The sequence below is a fragment of the Eurosta solidaginis genome, chromosome 5, assembly GCF_040869045.1.
Source record: "Eurosta solidaginis isolate ZX-2024a chromosome 5, ASM4086904v1, whole genome shotgun sequence".
In the NCBI taxonomy this organism is placed as follows: Eukaryota; Metazoa; Arthropoda; class Insecta; order Diptera; family Tephritidae; genus Eurosta; species Eurosta solidaginis.
This window is the reverse complement of record NC_090323.1, coordinates 22,959,957-22,977,752: the sequence shown is the minus strand read 5'-3', so window position 1 is coordinate 22,977,752 and position 17,796 is coordinate 22,959,957. Positions and strand designations below refer to the sequence as shown.

The window sequence follows — 17,796 nt, the reverse complement described above, 5'->3', positions numbered from 1 at the left end:
TTAAGATGCAAGTGTTTTGATTAATTTGTATTCGCCGGAGCAATCAATTTTAAAGCAAAATAAACGCTATTAATATACTTAACAAACACATTTTTTGGTGAAAATTTGCAATTTATTTTACTCAACAGTCTAAGTAAATTTAGAAATTGCAAATATCAACGTTTTTCATAGGCGTCATATGCAATTAGCTGAGTTTGGAAGAGTCTTACAGACTTGACATACAGCGCGTTAATCTGCATTAGCTAGCTGATTCCCATTGAGTTGAAATATTGAGTAGGGTAAACTCGATTGTGTTCTATAGCTAAGATTAGTATTTTGTTTTTGTTCAAGCAGACGCAGGTTTCAGTTCCGGCTAGAAAATTTTTTATTTTTATTTTTTGCTTGTTTTCTTTGTAAAAATGTGTCCTTAACCGCACCACAATATGTCAGTGATATACCCTGTCAGTTATGGATATTAATCTTTATTTAGTCTGGCCGTTTGCCTGTACTTTCGCCCAGTTTCCCACTTAAAAATACCAAATTAGGCTAACAAATTCGGAGATTTATCCATGCTATATAGAAAAGGGAGGTGGACCTTCTATTTTTCGTATCTCAGTAGAAAATATTTATACTTAGTCTGGAGTGTTGCACTTTTTATGGGCTAGAGCAACCAAAAAGCAAGCAGTAGGAATTCTAAATGCAATTAAAAATGATTATCAGAGTTCTTGTCAACCCTGATTTCGATGCTTAAGTAAGGTTAAATTGAAAAGGCTTGACCGAGAAATAATTTTCCTAGCTTGACACAGGTCACTAATAGGGCCACTGGGATGCGCAAAACGGGCTGCAACCCTTGCTGTACTAGCTACCTCGGATCAAATCAGATCTTGGGAGTCAAATAAATTTAACTATTGCCTTTATTTCGAGTTTAGATATCTCCGCAAGATCATTAAAAATCCGTTGACCGAGGGCAGGCAACCTAATTCTACTTAGTGTCGGAGAGTGCCGCAGCAGATACTGCATGCTTTCCGCAGCCTCAATACAGCTCGAGCAGCTCCCGTGCACGATGCGTATCTTAACAGCGTGAAAACCTCTCAAACAATGCCCAGTAAGAACACTTATCTGAAACGATAACAGCGACTTATTCGTGGTTACAAAAGTGTTAGTGCGTCTCTTATTATAGGAAGGCCAAATCATCTTTAATGACTCGCATGTAGCAAGCGCTATCCGCAGTATGTTTACCCTGTCAAAGTGGATGATTGGCGTATATTGGAACTATTTTCCGTTATCTCTTGTCAAATTTGGTTTGGAGACAAACGGATACCGATGTTGTGCCATCTTCAGTGTAATTTTTTTGTTCCAATATACTTAATATTTGCCTTCTTTTTAGTGTTGCCCTCACAAGCAATTTGAAAGAGGCTACAGGTATACCAAGTGGATAAATTTCTGGAAGGTAATGGGCGGTCGTACCTCTACTAACCAGCTCGTCAGCTCTACAGTTGCATTCAATATCCCTACGTTACAATGGTCGGAAATGCGAAAGGAGATCTCTAGTTCTGGGCCTGGTGAAACGACCCAACCCCCGACGACCCATCAAGCTTAGAGTCATGGTTAACAGTACGTTGATTATTTGCCCACGCTTCTGATGTGAGTAATGCACACTGTGTAGTTTCTTATAAGCATGCTGATAGGAGAGCAAACACCAGTGAGAATTGGGACTGAAATTGGGGTATTGATGCTCGAAATCGTAGCATGACCACTTCGTCCATTATACCAACTGCCAGTTTCTATAGCTGCTATCTTCTTTGTCAACAAATGCAGTGGTGGTAGGTGCAAGCAAGAGTTGAGTCAAAAGCGCCACTAATGCAGAGCTCCGACGTCCTCTGGACATTTTATTAATTTTCTGAGTTTTGCAGCCTTTGTAAGTACCGGCCATCAAACCAGAACGTCGAATTGGGTTCATAATGGATCATAAGGGCTGTATAGATCCAATGTATATGAAAAATTCCTATGGGATACACATTTCTCTTTTACAGGAAAACAACGCGGCTGCTACTTTCTTTACGTGCTATGGCTATCTATATTCCTACTTCTGAGTAGTTTCCTACCCACAATGACTCTTAGACGCTAAAAAGCCAGTATTATGCTGCAAATTTGGGTTGGTATGATGTTCGTCGTTTGTACTTTCATGTGAAGAGGACCAGTTTAGTTTTTTCTTGGTCGATCCCGAGTACTGAACTTCTTGACCAGTTACATATTGTTGATAGTACCTGATACATTTTTTGCTTGGAAATCGATACATTATTTTCTAAGCTTGTAGCAATACCGTTCATTGCTTGCTTTTCTGAATCTCAGTTGCGGCAGTTACATGACACGTAGGTTAATACCGAATAGTTTTCCGTAACTGTACGAAGCTCTTGAGGGCACCCCTGGTCTAGGTACAAATTGATCTCAACTGTCATCGGAATTGAATTGCAAGTACATATCCATCGTGATATGCAACGCGATCAAAACCATAACCAAATATTCAAAAAAAAAAAAAAAAGCAATTGATAAGCCAAATATTGATAAAATATTCTAATCCTGTTTAATACTTTGCAGAGCCAGCAATTCTTTTCATAGGGTCATTTTATTAAGCTTTACTAATTTTTCAATATTTAACTTGTCAATAAGGCACAAAATATTGCATTAATTTGTGTTTTATTTTACCCGATGTCTAGATTTTTCAACAATTTCGCGTAGGTTGATAGGGTTACGGTTCCTTGCGCATTGACAGCTCAATGTTGCTAGTGCAACAACAATAAATCAATGACATTTGAGTAAGAAAAAAGCTTATTTATTTTCTGTATTATTATATATATAAATTTTGTCTGTTAAATTTTTTGGTTTCACTTTTTTTCCACAAAGAAAACATTTTGCAGCAATGCACATAAAAAAAATCTTATATTTTCGTTATCTTCAAATGTCGTGTGTAAACATTTAGATACATTTTTGAGATTATCAACAATAAACTTTCAATTTGATTTTAGCAATTATTGCTGCCAAAAACACCACACGTGCGTTAGCCATAAAAATTTTGTTCTTGTTCTTTGATAGCGTCGTTATTAGAAAAAAATTATTAAATATTTTTACGCTAAACAGTGGTGGCTAAAAAAGTATGGAGGTTGACATTTTTTAGAAACTGCCTTTAGTGCTACTCCTTGACTATCTTATCTGATAATAAAACATCTATGTGTTCTAAAATAAAAGTGGGAGCACCTTTTGAGCTGAGATGGGGCCTTTATGAAAAAAAGTTGAGGTCAAGAACCAAGTTCAGAAATAAAGCGTTATGCAATAAAATTTCGGTTATAGATACCGATCTGTAAATCTGTGACACAAATATCAATTCTAACCTCAACATTTTTTTTTCCAAAATGGGAATGATTTTCCACCATAGGAATTTCTTCTTAAAACAATAAGGCAGTTCAGAGTTTTGTGCATTTGGTATTGGAAACTTTACAATAGCAAAAAAAGGTACGGATCGTGAACAACTTTTTTAATTTTCAATTTTTTCTTTACACCGTTTGTTTTGGATCGAAAGTTGCTTATTTGCTATTCTATGTTGAGAAAATATACTACATAATTTGATATGCATATTTGCAATGAAGTAGCAAAAACAAAAGCCGAATATTTTGTTGGTATATTGTGTAAATATACTACACCAGTTTGCAAATGCAATGATGCTAGACCATTTGCATAAAATCCTCAACTCCCCTATTATAATTTTTTTTAAAAACAAAAGAACAACCTATCTTTTATGCATCGACATTTTCTTCATTATTATAAAAATTCATATAATAAATTTACCAAAAAATATATTTGCCAAAAAGTCCCTCCAATGTTTACTTTCTAAGGAAGTTTTTTGAGTGTATATTTCATATTTGGCACGTTGGTAGCCATGATCGGTAGTGCTTAAACGCATTTTGCTTACGTGTGGCGAATAAAAACCTGGCTTTGAAGTACAATGACAAAGTCCATAGTACGACCATTGCATGGAAAATCATAATTTGCGCCGATTTTCGAAATGCTTCTTATTAATTTTCAATGCCAATATATTTCAAATTTATCAACCCTTAACTTAATATTAAAGGAGTTGAGGATTTTGTGCGAACGGTCTAGCATATTTGCTACGCCATTGCAAATACGCAGCATCAAAAACCGAAGTATTTTTTTTTTTTCAACCTTGAAAAGCAAATCAGCAACTGTCAGTACAAAACAAAATATAATTAAAATTAAAGAAAAAAAACACTTTTTTAAAAATAAGCTTTTATTATTGGTTAATAAAATTAACTAAAATGTAAAAAATAAATTGACTCTAAAGAAATATAACACTTTATTATAAGTTCATTGTAACCTTTAACGATAATTAGGCTTTTTCGTCTGCGACAAAAAAATTCCATATTGTACATAATTATATATTTTTAACATTAAAACTTTACACCTAAATTATTAAATATTACAGTTTATATCACAGTCCTAATTGTTCTAATGAAAAGCGTCGCAGACAAAAAAGCCTAATTATTGTTAAAGGTTACAATGAACTTATACTAGGTTCAAACACACACCAAATTGGCAATTTATACTATTTGGGCAATTTATTACGCAATTTGTCATATAATAAATTGTAATAATAAATTGCCAATTTAAAAAATATTGCGTAATAAATTGTTTCAAACTGCAAATGCAACATTGTAAAGTGTATTATTGAGTATATTTAAACGTCAGTTACGCATGGCTGAACTATATGGTTGGCTCATCTCATCAGCTGATTTTATGTCTTTCATTTCACTGGAGTAGGGATTGTCAAAAGAAGATGGCAAACTCAAAATGAAACCAAAACATTGAAGAGATTTTCTTACAACACACAAAAATTTCAAAGTTTTATGTTTTCATTCCATTTCATTCGCCTAATACCAACACGCACATTTTGACAGTCTGAACAAAGGTATGTTCTTGCTGTAGAGATGAGCCAACCAGCTATCAAATTATTATTGTGTAAGCTAAATCGAGTTGTATGAACATCACTCAATTCAAATCGAAATTTCCTCAATTTATTTTTCTGTTTGAACATAGTATTATAAAGTGTTATAGTTTACAGTCAATTTATTTTTATATACATGTATTTTTGAGTAGGCTAGTCTGATCTAATATTTCCTGGTACAAATAGAGATTTATTTTACCTTTCGCCCGACGTTTCGCTGAATATTTCAGCCTCTTCAGGGGCTACACTATTTTCAACGTCGGGCGAAAGGTAAAATAAATCTCTATTTGTACCAGGAAATATTAGATCAGACTAGCCTACTCAAAAATACATGTACATAATCGAACTGATCGCAAAAATACAACTAAATTTATTTTTAACTTTTTAGTTAATTTTATTAACCAATAATAAAAGCTAATTTTTAAAAAAGTTTTTTTCTTAAATTTTATTTTTTACTTTTTAGTTGGTTTTATTAACAAGTAATAGAAGCTTGTTCTTAGAAAAGCTTTTTCCTCAAATTTAATTTAAGTATGAATTTTTTTAAATTTTTAGTGGGGTAAAATGTTGTTTAAATTAGTTGTGTAATCTTTACTTAGTTATTTGTAACGTCTCTCGTCGTATCCATTTCTTTTAATGCATCAACATTACAAGGTTTCTTCGAAGTCAACTTTTAACAGTCAAGTTCTGCTATTCGAGTGTTAACTAACTTAAAAGCATATTTTATTGTGACGTTGCCTATGTCGCGTTCAGTTTGCAACTGCTTATTGCAGATCTCTGCTCTGTTCCATCGCCAAAAATCTGTAAAACAAAATCAAGTGCGCAGAAAAGTATGCAACAAAAAGTATGCAACATTTAGCGATAACAGCCCAACTTCTACGTTTGTTGCATACGCAAACAAAGCGAAGTTACCTGATTTCTTGAGGACTTAGGCTTTTATTCCCTTGTGAATACAAATCAACAGCCAAGTGAAAGAAAGTAAATAAAAGCTTATAATAAAAAAGGAAATTCATTAGGCAATGAAGATAACAAAAATTACGAAAAAGCCAAATTTTGGTGAGGACCTTTAGTTTACCATAAAAAATTCCCCATCTATTCCATTTAAGCTAAAAAAGTAATTCGAGGTCAAAGGTCAAAATTTCAGATTCATGTGCACCACGTTGAAAACTTCGAGAAAGTATAGTTCTGTTTCTGTTTATAAAATTTATTTTCACTTTTGTCGGCCTCTAATATAGCAGAAAAGGCGTTTTTTGCAATTTTAGACATATCTTGAAAACTTGAACAAATTTGGAAAATCTGACTTCATATTTAGGCTCTGTGCAACAAAAAACTTTAGAAACCATTAGCAAATATCTTGCCACAGATTTTTTTGTTTCTTCGTAAGCTAATGTAATGCTTGTTTTGCTCCTAAAAGGGAAATATTTAAGAAACAACTTTTAATTTATTGAAATGGATACGAAAATGCTTTTTTCCATATTCTGGGATTAAAGTTTAACCGGTATTTGCGGGACTTAAAAAACACCGGTATCCCTGGATCGCCATACCTAGTGGCTATCAACAGCTGACATTTTGACGCTACAGCTGATTTCGTATGTAGTGGCAAAATATACTAGCAAACAAATATTACAAACGATCTAGAAAATTGCCAACAACTTTCACCATTTGACTGCTCACATTTCGTGTACATAACCTAATTTCGAACAGTACAATTTATGTTTTTTTTTTTTTTTTTTTTTTTTTTTTATATACATATATGAATGTTTAACTTTCAGCAAAATTATTTTATTGTCCCATTATTTATTTAATTTTCTTTACATAGTAATTTTTATAGCTAATTTATTTTTATTTAATTTTTAATTGCAGCCACCGATAATACCCGATGTACAATCCGACGGCGATACGAGCAATTTTGATGATTATGCCGAAAAGGATTGGAAACCCGCCAGAGCAGTAGACCAAAGAGATTTGCAATTGTTTAATGATTTTTAATAATTATGTAATTAATTAGTTTTATAGTTTGTATTTAAAAAATTATTTATTACCTACCTAATAATGTTAATTATTATAATAACAAAAATAAAAAAATTAAATAAAAATTATAGTAAACAAAATAAATATGTTATTTAATTTTGCAGTTAAAATACATGAATCATGAAAAACCAGCAATAACAATCTATTATTGTACAAATTTTGAAATAAAAAAATAAAATTTTTAGCTACTCTAATTTGTTATGGTTTGCTTATTGATTGACTGGCGTCAGTTGTGGGAAAATTTTTTGAAAATACATTTGGCAAATGTTCATCTTGAGGGTGTGGCAGATCTACGGATTGCTGACATTGTTCAAAATATTCAACACAAAGTGTTATGTGATCATAGGATGTGGTCTAGCGGAATTCGATTTTGAATTTATATGGCCTAGTCAAAATGTTAAGAGATCTTGCTCAATTAGGTCAGGTAATAATATTATAACGATTTTTGGGGGATTCCGATTATTATGAAGAAGGCGCATCACTGAACTGTATAATAAATAACTCTAATATTCAGTAGTGCAAAATTGTCTTTATTTAGACTACTTTGGGAGTAGTATTTCACAATTATAATTCACTAATAGCATGTTTAAATCAAACTAATAAGTTATTCTTCAGCTTGCTACTGCTAATATTCGCCACGGTGTGCCTCTTTCGAAACTTAAAAACATTCTCTAGCACGTGCATTTTGGAACCACTCATATTGCTAAATTAATATGAAGAGTTTTCCTGTTAAGCTTTTTTTTCGGTTGTAATTGTCAACAAGTTGCATGAACTTTATGGAAACAGAAGCTTTTCTGTTTGTCGTTATTGCTGTTTTTAGCGCAAAAATACTCTCCGCAGATTCTGTTACTTGTTCTTTTACTTTTCGAACCTGAGGCCAAGTGCATTTTCGTCGCCTCTTGTGACTGGTATGCTTACTGCGGGTATATTAAATGATCCTCGTCAGGTTCTGCGGTGCAAACTAACATACTCTATTAACAACGCGCTACAAAATATAATCTTTCAGGCCGCCGCTCTTGAGTTTCTAAAATTCCAAAAGGAGATTAAATGTCATTCAATTGGACAATCATCTGAACTGGAACAAACATGTCGAAGTCAAAGCCAAAATGGCTATAACTGCCCTTCTACGCAGCCATAACATATTTTGATGGTTGTGCAGTACTCGTAAGACTCATATTATTTTAAGGCTTCTCCTCAGGTAACAACATTACATTAGAGCTTAAGAGAGGAACGATTTGTATAGTATCTCTATTTAAGATACTCAGTCCTCGATCGTCTTCATGATTGGCTCTAAACTTTATGGCAGTAGGAGTAGTGGTGCCCACTTCGAAGATTTCTCACTCTCCTTAACTAAAGTGTAGCCTAGCCTTTGTAGCGTCTTTCAGGCGGAATTGACAGTCGTTCGTTGCCTGCCGTGTACGTATCCCACATCCCGGGCAGTTTTATCTGACAATCAAACCTCAATAATATGACTCAAGTGCATAGAGCACACCATCAAAGATGCCTATAGACTTAGACGTTCGGTAAATGTATTGGCCTCCAGTGTGCTACTGGCGAACCAACGAGGAAGAACAGAAAACAAACCGAGTGGATCCGGCTAAATGATATTTTTCCACTCCTAATTGCGTGCAAATACTGATACGTGTCAATATTCGTCTGCCACTGTCAAGACAAACTTGGCGATTAAGGTTCATAATTAATCTTAATCGCCTCGACTAAACGAGATCATAACTGAGCTAATGCCCGACATGAGCGGTTGTTGACTTACAGTTCCAGAACATAAGATATCCTTAGAGGGAGGAATCGGAGGAAGGCCTAGACTGCGTTATGGGTATAGCAAATGAGCAGTTGCAGATAAATCAGTCGTACTGGCTTTCTAACTGATGCAGTGCTTTCCACGCGGAAGTTTATTCCATAGAGAGCAGTCAGGCCGCTTCAGGATAGCACATCCTCCATCACCAGTGTAACGATCTTTATCTATAGCCACTCCGCCTTAAAAGCACTTGAATCTCACTTCACAAAGTCGGCTATCATGCGGAAGTGCCGAGTTTGCTGGCGTCTATCTAAAATATCAATATCTTCCTTTGCTGGGTCGCTGGGCACAGTGAAATTTAAAGTAATGGATCACCATACGAGATGGCCAGAAAAGATTCCAAATTGATTATAAGCGAGGCAGACAGCTCTGTAAAGTTGCCGCTAGATTATCTATTGCGAAACATCGTGGAATATACGATTAGGGTAATGAACTTTCGCTTGACCAACCAAGATGATTTCAAGGCCTAAAGGTCTTTATGGCACTGTTTGGTTATAAAAGGAACTATCATCTTTCTCAAGCTAAACAAATCCGCATTAAGAATACTTACGGGTGTCATCACAGGTCATTGCGCTCCATCTACAATCAGAAGAATGTCCGCTGAAAAACTTTTCATATCAGAAATACACAGAGTATTAATCAAACCACTGCCGTGGAGCGCTCCCGTCAGAGCTTCTTTCTTCAGAAGACTTGTTTCTAAAAATTTTGATTTTTCTTTTCCCGGGCCTTGAACCCACAACCTTTGGTGTGATAGGTGAGCACACTACAGCTACACCACGGCGGGTGGGTTTGTGTTTTGGGTAACAGATTTCAAATAACTGTTCCAACATATTCAGCCACCCTATATATAAAGCATGTCCACGAAAGTTTGAATCTATATCCGTTATTCCGCGCGCATATCTGCTTCCTATCCTATCCTAAAGTTGGAAAGCTTCTTGCAATCCACAAAAGCTTTCGCATTTATATATGTACCGCGAGCGTTTTGCATACCTTCAGGCTCTGCAGCAAGAAAATGTTATTAACAGTGGTCTTGTGGAAGCAAAAAAGTGGATAGCTTTTGTAACATGAATGTTTTGCTTCAACTATATCAAAAAATTCAGAGTTCTAATACCTGGGGGCTGTTTCACAAAACCTATACATTTTTTAAATACAACTAAATTTCTTCGTTTTGTGAAACAGGCCCATTAATGAAATTGGAAAAAGGTGGGACAATGCACTTTAGTGAATATTTACTTTACTAGAACTCAGTGCTAGGATATAAGAAGGGCGTGGGTTGCGGGAGAAGGAGATATGATTTGCTGCCGCTTGCGCTATAGAAGAGACAAACCGCTAAAGAAACGCACACCAGAAGTGCTACAACAACAAGCGCACACCAGCAAAAAAGATATGTAAAACGATAAGCGCCAAGGCTAATGGTTAGCCAGGTTAGCAGGGGTGGCAGCTGCTTCTGTCACATGCCGCAAACATAATCAAATTCAAAATCCAAAAATATGTGCTGCGTATACGAAAAACGTGATTTTGACATTAGCTGACGTCATCGTGACGCATTCCTGGCTGTTTTGAATTACCACAAACTCAACCAAAAGCAAAAACAGGGATGATGATGACACACACGCATACGCGTGGTATGATATGCGGATGGGGTGGAAGAGACGAGAAATGTTAAAGCGGAAGTTATGTTTGGTAAACAAATGTATGTAAATGTAAGAGAATGGGAAAAAGCATAAAATATAATTAAATGCATAAGAATTACTTTGTTGTGTAAATTTTTTGTAGTAGTTTATATGTAAATTCATACACACATACATACATATGTATACGCATATATTTTAATGCCGATGTAAAAAATATTACTCTGCCTGTATGATTTTCTTTTTATTCGTAAAAGCATGCATTAATGCACTGTCAGGCAACTAATTACTGCTGTCGCCTTTGTGAAGAAGAGCAAACATTTATAAATTTAGAAGGACTAATAACAGTTCGGCGAGTTACACAAAATGTGTTTAGTGCTATTTATAAATTTTTTGATGTGCAATTAGCTTTGCTCACGATATGGGGGAATGCGGAAGGCAGGCGTAGGCGTAAGTGTAGTCACTATGCAACAATGTACATGGCAGATTTGATGTGAGGGAAACCAATTTATTTAATGAAAATGAAGTACCCGGTGCTAAAAACGTACCCGGTTCTTAAAAAGTACCCGGTTCCAAAAAGTATCAGGTTTTAAAATGGTATTCTGGTTCCAAAAAAACACACAAGTTCTAACAAAGTAACCGGTTTTTAAAGATAATCAGGATCCGAGTACCGGTACCAGGTTCTTGTAATGTACCGGAATCAAAAAAGTACACGTTTTTAAAAAATGTACCCTCGTTCCAAAAAAACTGGTTAAAAATGGAACGTGTTCTTAAAAGTACCCGATTTTTAAATAAATTTTTTCTTAAAAAACCTGGTTCATAAAACAGTAAAGGGTTCTTAAAATGTTCGCGATTTTTAAATTAATTGTTTTCTTTAAAAAACCTGGTTTTAAAGAGGTACCTGGTTTCAAGAAGAAACCGGTTTTAAAAATGTACCATGGTTAAAAAAAACTGGTTTTAAAAACAGCCTTGGTGCTAAAACCGCACGCGATTTAAAACAAGAACTCAGTTCCGAAAAATTACTGATTCTTGAAAAGTACCCGGATCCGAAAAAGTACCCGGTTTCAAAAAAAAACGCCCTTTTCAAAAACACAGAATAGCGGCAAACTATGTCCTGAAGACGCTGAAGTGATCGAGCAGCCTAAATTTCCGACTAAGACCGAGCTCATAGCAAATACTTTACACCCAATCGTCCCGTCTATACTGAATCCATCCTTGAACGAACTCACCGGACTCCCGTCTGATATTAATACCCCAGTTCATTCCTCCCTTGAGCAGACGCGGAAGCCGGCACACAGCTGCCTGCCCTGTCAGGGATGAAGAGGAACTAGGCCAGAATGATGGAATGATGGACATCACCAAGTCGGTTTATGTGTAGTCATTGAAATCGTGGCAACTTAAGTAAGGATTCCGAAAATACATCCGAATTGTTCTGAAAAAAACCTCGGAGTGATACAGTAAAGCTCCTGGAAATTCACCGAAGTAATGCCGCTAATGACCCCAAAAATAAATTCTTCTAATATGGGTCTGACTAGGACCCAAAAAAAGTCTGAAGTTATCCCAAATAACGATAACCAGTCATGGAACAAACTCGGCCCTCGCCTTAATGGCCCGTTAAGCGCTAGTGTTCTTTTGTTTTTTGTTGCTATGCGAGGTCTTTGAGCATCTAACGACAGCCACAAAAAAGATATGCTGGCGATTTAGGTAAATCGACAAATGAGCAATTAGAATTGTTCTTACTGATCTTGGTTTGCTCCTCACATCAAAAAATGGTTTTGTTTCTTAGCTAACTTCGAAAAAATGAGAAATAACTGTTTTGCTTGTGAATCATAACAACAAAACAAATTGGTTTTGTCCAATACCCATGACATGCCAATAAAATATAAAAGGATGAGTCTAATTTCGAACTTCGAATACAAATATCTACGTTTTCGTGGCTAACTTCGAAAAACAGTGAAATCACTTTTTGCCTTATGAATCAGTCACTTCAAGAAATTTGAACTTTTCCAATATCCAGCCGAGTATTGTACAGTGTAATCATAATTTCAAACTTCGAAAACAAATATCTATGTTTTCGCCACTTCGACTTCGAAAACCAGTGAAATCACTTTTTTGCTTATGAATCAGTCACTTCAAGAAAATTGAATTTGTCCAATATCGAGCCGTGTACTGTACAGTGTAATCATAATTTCAAACTTTGAAAACAAATATAACAAATAATATATAATAATAATAATAAAACAAAAATACGTTTTCGCGGCTAACTTCGAAAAACAGTGAAATTACTTTTTCCTTATGGATCAGTCACTTCAAGAAAATTTAATTTGTTCAATATCCAGCCGAGTGCTGTACAGTGCAATCGTAGTTTCGAACTTCGAAACCAAATATCAACTTTTTCGCGGCAAAATTCGAAAAACAGTGAAATCACTATTTTGCTTATGAATCAGTCACTTCAAGAAAATTTAAACATAATTTCAAGCTTCAACAACAAACATCTACGTTTTCGCGGCTAACTTCGAAAAACAGTGAAATCACTTTTTTGCTTATGAATCAGTCACTTCAAGTAAATTGAATTTGCGATTTTGTTGACTTTCGTTAGTCCCCACCCATATAATGAATACTTAACTCTATTTGCATGTACAGCAGCGAACAAAAAAAGCGGTGACAATATTGACACTGTTTCATCCGTTTGTTATTCTTTTTGATTTTCGACATTTTAAGAAAAAATTTCTATGAATATCGTAACTGAAACTTTTGAAACCAATTTAAAATTTCTTTTCGAAAAAATTTTAAAATTCGATAAAATTTTACGAAAATTCCGGACTTTTTATATGGCATTCTCTGGATTTTCTACATATACAGCGAGGAACAAAAAAAAAATTAAAGTGCTACCTGTTATCAAATTTCGTCAGTTAAATTGTTCTATTTTTATTTTCTCAAACATTCAAACCAATTTCAAATTTTTTTTCGAAAAAATTCGGAAATTCGATAAAATCTTAGGGCAAATTCGACTTTTTATTTAGAATTCCCTAGATTTTTTTAAGTATGCAGTTTTATAGTCTATTCAATTTTAGTCTAACAAAGTATTAGTTGTAGGTCCTTCGAAATTCGCATTGATTTTTGACAATATTTTTTCTGAAGCGCTTTTCTTTAATTAAAAAAAAATTTTTCACTTTTGTATGGAAGAAAATCTGAAGCACCCCTTGGAAAAAAATTTTCAAAAATCAATGCGAATTTTGAGAGACCTGTAACTTCCACTTTGTTAAAATTGACTAAAATTGATAGAGCTACAAAACTGCGTACTCAAAAAATTTCAGAGAACACAAACAAAAATTTTCTTAAAATTTTCGAAAAGTTTTTGAGATTGGTTTCCAAAGTTTCAGTTACAAAATTCATTGAAGTTTTTTCTGAAAAAAAAATAATAATAATTTTATTGACAAAATTTGTTAAAAAATGTTCCCTACGCTGATGTATGTAGTTTTGTATTTAGAATTGAAGAAAAGCTAAAAACGTTTCGGAAAAAAATTGTGCGAATAAGGCGAATTGTGAGAAAAAATTGATTGGGCTACAAGACTGCATACTCAAAGAATTTCAGAGAAATAAAAAAAAAATCGAAATGTTCTTAAAATTTTCGAAATTTTTCGAAAAGTTTTTGAGATTGGTTTCCAAAGTTTAAGATAAAAAAAAATTATTTATTGACAAAATTTGTTAAAAATTGCTGCTACTATTTTTATGTGCGCTGCTGTATGTAGTTTTGTATTTAGAAATTTGATTGCGGTATTCCTTACCTTTTATGAAATTGATATGTCGTCACTAAAATATTACAATGACTACAAGCAGACTCACACACATACTCAAATACCGACATTATGCATACATTGACACCTTATGCGGTTTTCCTCATTTGTCAATTACTCATACCAACACACCTTAGCCGCAAACATAAACAATAACAAAAGTAAGCAGGTTCTTTTATGGTTGCTGTTTTCGATTTTTATTTGTCTTGTTTTGTTTTTGTTAATGTAGTATTTTCATTTTCACTATTTTCTTCTACCAAGTGAATATTATTTGTTTCACTGACTGAACGCTCATACATATATGGGTTTGTGGGTATATCTCAGAATGTGTGGCTGTTTGTTGCCATGCAAAGCAGTAAAGTGACAATATGCCAACCCAAAAACAAAAACATTAAAAAACAAGTAAGGAAGGCTAAGTTCGGCTGTAACCGAACATAACATACTCAGTTGAGAGCTATGGAGACAAAATAAGGAAAATCAATCTGGGGTAACCCTGGAATGTGGTTGTATAACATGTGTATCAAATGAAAGGTATTAAAGAGTATTTTAAGAGAGAGTAGGCCATAGTTCTATGGATGAACGCCATTTAGGGATATCGCCATAAAGGTGGACCAGGGCTGACTCTAGAATTTGTTTGTACGATATGGGTATCAAATGAAAGGTGTTACTGAGCATTTTAAGAGGGAGTGGGCCTTAGGTCTATCGGTGGACGCCTTTTCGAGATGTCCCCATTAAGGTGGACCAGGGGTGATTCTATAATGTGTTTGTACGATATGGGTATCAAATGAAAGGTGGTAATGAGTATTTTAAAAGGGAATGGGCTTTAGTTCTATAGGTGAACGCCTTTTCGAGAAATCGCCATAAAGGTGGACCAGGGGTGACTCTAGAATATGTTTGTACGATATGGGTATCAAATGAAAGCTGTTAATGAGTATTTTGAAAAGGAGTGATCCTTAGTTCCATAGGTGGACGCCGTTTCGAGATATCGCCATAAAGGTGGACCAGGGGTGTCTCTAGAATGTGTTTGTACGATATGGGAATCAAATGAAAGGTGTTACTGAGCATTTTAAGAGGGAGTGGGCATTAGGTCTATAGGTGGACGCCTTTTCGAGATATCGCCATTAGGGTGGGCCAGGGGTGACTCTAGAATGTTTGTACGGTATGGGTATCAAACGAAAGGTGTTACTGAGCATTTTAAGAGGGAGTGGGCATGAGGTCCATAGGTGGACGCCTTTTCGAGATATCGTCATTAGGGTGGGCCAGGGGTGACTCTAGAATATGTTTGTACGATATGTGCATCAAACGAAAGGTGTTACTGAGCATTTTAAGAGGGAGTGGGCATTAGGTCTATAGGTGGACGCCCTTTCGAGATATCGCCATTAGGGTGGGCCAGGGGTGACTCTAGAATGTTTGTACGATATGGGTATCAAACGAAAGGTGTTACTGAGCATTTTAAGATGGAGTGGGCATTAGGTCTATAGGTGGACGCCTTTTCGAGATATCGCCATTAGGGTGGGCCAGGGGTGACTCTAGAATGTGTTTGTACGATATGGGTATCAAATGAAAGGTGGTAAGGAGTATTTTAAAAGGGAGTAATCCTTAGTTCTATAGGTGGACGCCTTTTCGAGATATCGCCATAAAGGTGGACCAAGGGTGACTCTAGAATGTTTGTACGATATGGGTATCAAACGAAAGGTGTTACTGAGCATTTTAAGAGGGAGTGGGCATTAGGTCTATAGGTGGACGCCTTTTCGAGATATCGCCATTAGGGTGGGCCAGGGGGACTCTAGAATGTGTTTGTACGATATGGGTATCAAATGAAAGGTGGTAATGAGTATTTTAAAAGGGAGTAATCCTTAGTTCTATAGGTGGACGCCTTTTCGAGATATCGCCATAAAGGTGGACCAAGGGTGACTCTAGAATGTTTGTACGGTATGGGTATCAAACGAAAGGTGTTACTGAGCATTTTAAGAGGGAGTGGGCATTAGGTCTATAGGTGGACGCCTTTTCGAGATATCGCCATTAGGGTGGGCCAGGGTGACTCTAGAATGTGTTTGTACGATATGGGTATCAAATGAAAGGTGGTAATGAGTATTTTAAAAGGGAGTAATCCTTAGTTCTATAGGTGGACGCCTTTTCGAGATATCGCCATTAGGGTGGGCCAGGTGTGACTCTAGAATGTTTGTACGATATGGGTATCAAACGAAAGGTGTTACTGAGCATTTTAAGAGGGAGTGGGCATTAGGTCTATAGGTGGACGCCTTTTCGAGATATCCCCATTAGGGTGGGACAGGGGTGACTCTAGAATGTTTATACGATATGGGTATCAAACGAAAGGTGTTACTGAGCATTTTAAGAGGGAGTGGACATTAGGTCTATAGGTGGACGCCTTTTCGAGATATCGCCATTAGGGTGGGCCAGGGGTGACTCTAGAATGTTTGTACGATATGGGTATCAAACGAAAGGTGTTACTGAGCATTTTAAGAGGGAGTGGACATTAGGTCTATAGGTGGACGCCTTTTCGAGATATCGCCATTAGGGTGGGCCAGGGTGACTCTAGAATGTGTTTGTACGATATGGGTATCAAATGAAAGGTGGTAATGAGTATTTTAAAAGGGAGTAATCCTTAGTTCTATAGGTGGACGCCTTTTCGAAATATCGCCATTAGGGTGGGCCAGGTGTGACTCTAGAATGTTTGTACGATATGGGTAGCAAACGAAAGGTGTTACTGAGCATTTTAAGAGGGAGTGGGCATTAGGTCTACAGGTGGACGCCTTTTCGAGATATCGCCATTAGGATGGGCCAGGGGTGACTCTAGAATGTTTGTACGATATGGGTATCAAAAGAAAGGTGTTACTGAGCATTTTAAGAGGGAGTGGACATTAGGTCTATAGGTGGACGCCTTTTCGAAATATCGCCATTAGGGTGGGCCAGGTGTGACTCTAGAATGTTTGTACGATAAGGGTATCAAACGAAAGGTGTTACTGAGCATTTTAAGAGGGAGTGGGCATTAGGTCTACAGGTGGACGCCTTTTCGAGATATCGCCATTAGGATGGGCCAGGGGTGACTCTAGAATGTTTGTACGATATGGGTATCAAAAGAAAGGTGTTACTGAGCATTTTAAGAGGGAGTGGACATTAGGTCTATAGGTGGACGCCTTTTCGAGATATCGCCATTAGGATGGGCCAGGGGTGACTCTAGAATGTTTGTACGATAAGGGTATCAAACGAAAGGTGTTACTGAGCATTTTAAGAGGGAGTGGACACTAGGTCTATAGGTGGACGCCTTTTCGAGATATCGCCATTAGGGTGGGCCAGGGGTGACTCTAGAATGTTTGTACGATATGGGTATCAAACGAAAGGTGTTACTGAGCATTTTAAGAGGGAGTGGGCATTAGGTCTATAGGTGGACGCCTTTTCGAGATATCGCCATTAGGGTGGGACAGGGGTGACTCTGGTATGTTTTTGTACGATATGGATATCAAATTAAAGGTATTAATGAGGGTTTTAAAAGCGAGTGGCCCTTAGATG

General features: G+C 36.1%; 1 protein-coding gene and 1 long non-coding RNA gene across 5 annotated transcripts in view; one reads left to right on the top strand and one right to left on the bottom strand.

Annotated features, from left to right (window-relative positions):
• Window positions 1-7,108, top strand: part of Pka-C3 (Protein kinase, cAMP-dependent, catalytic subunit 3) — a 133,693-nt gene extending 126,585 nt beyond the window's left edge. For all 4 annotated transcript variants that reach the window (XM_067788249.1, XM_067788248.1, XM_067788247.1 and 1 more), the window contains one exon: window positions 6,857-7,108. In XM_067788249.1, the coding sequence (XP_067644350.1) occupies window positions 6,857-6,982 (126 nt within the window). In that variant the 3' untranslated portion in view covers window positions 6,983-7,108. The remainder of the gene's footprint in view (window positions 1-6,856) is intronic.
• Window positions 1-17,796, bottom strand: part of LOC137252482 (uncharacterized) — a 613,814-nt gene that overhangs the window by 114,664 nt on the left and 481,354 nt on the right. The window lies entirely within an intron of this gene.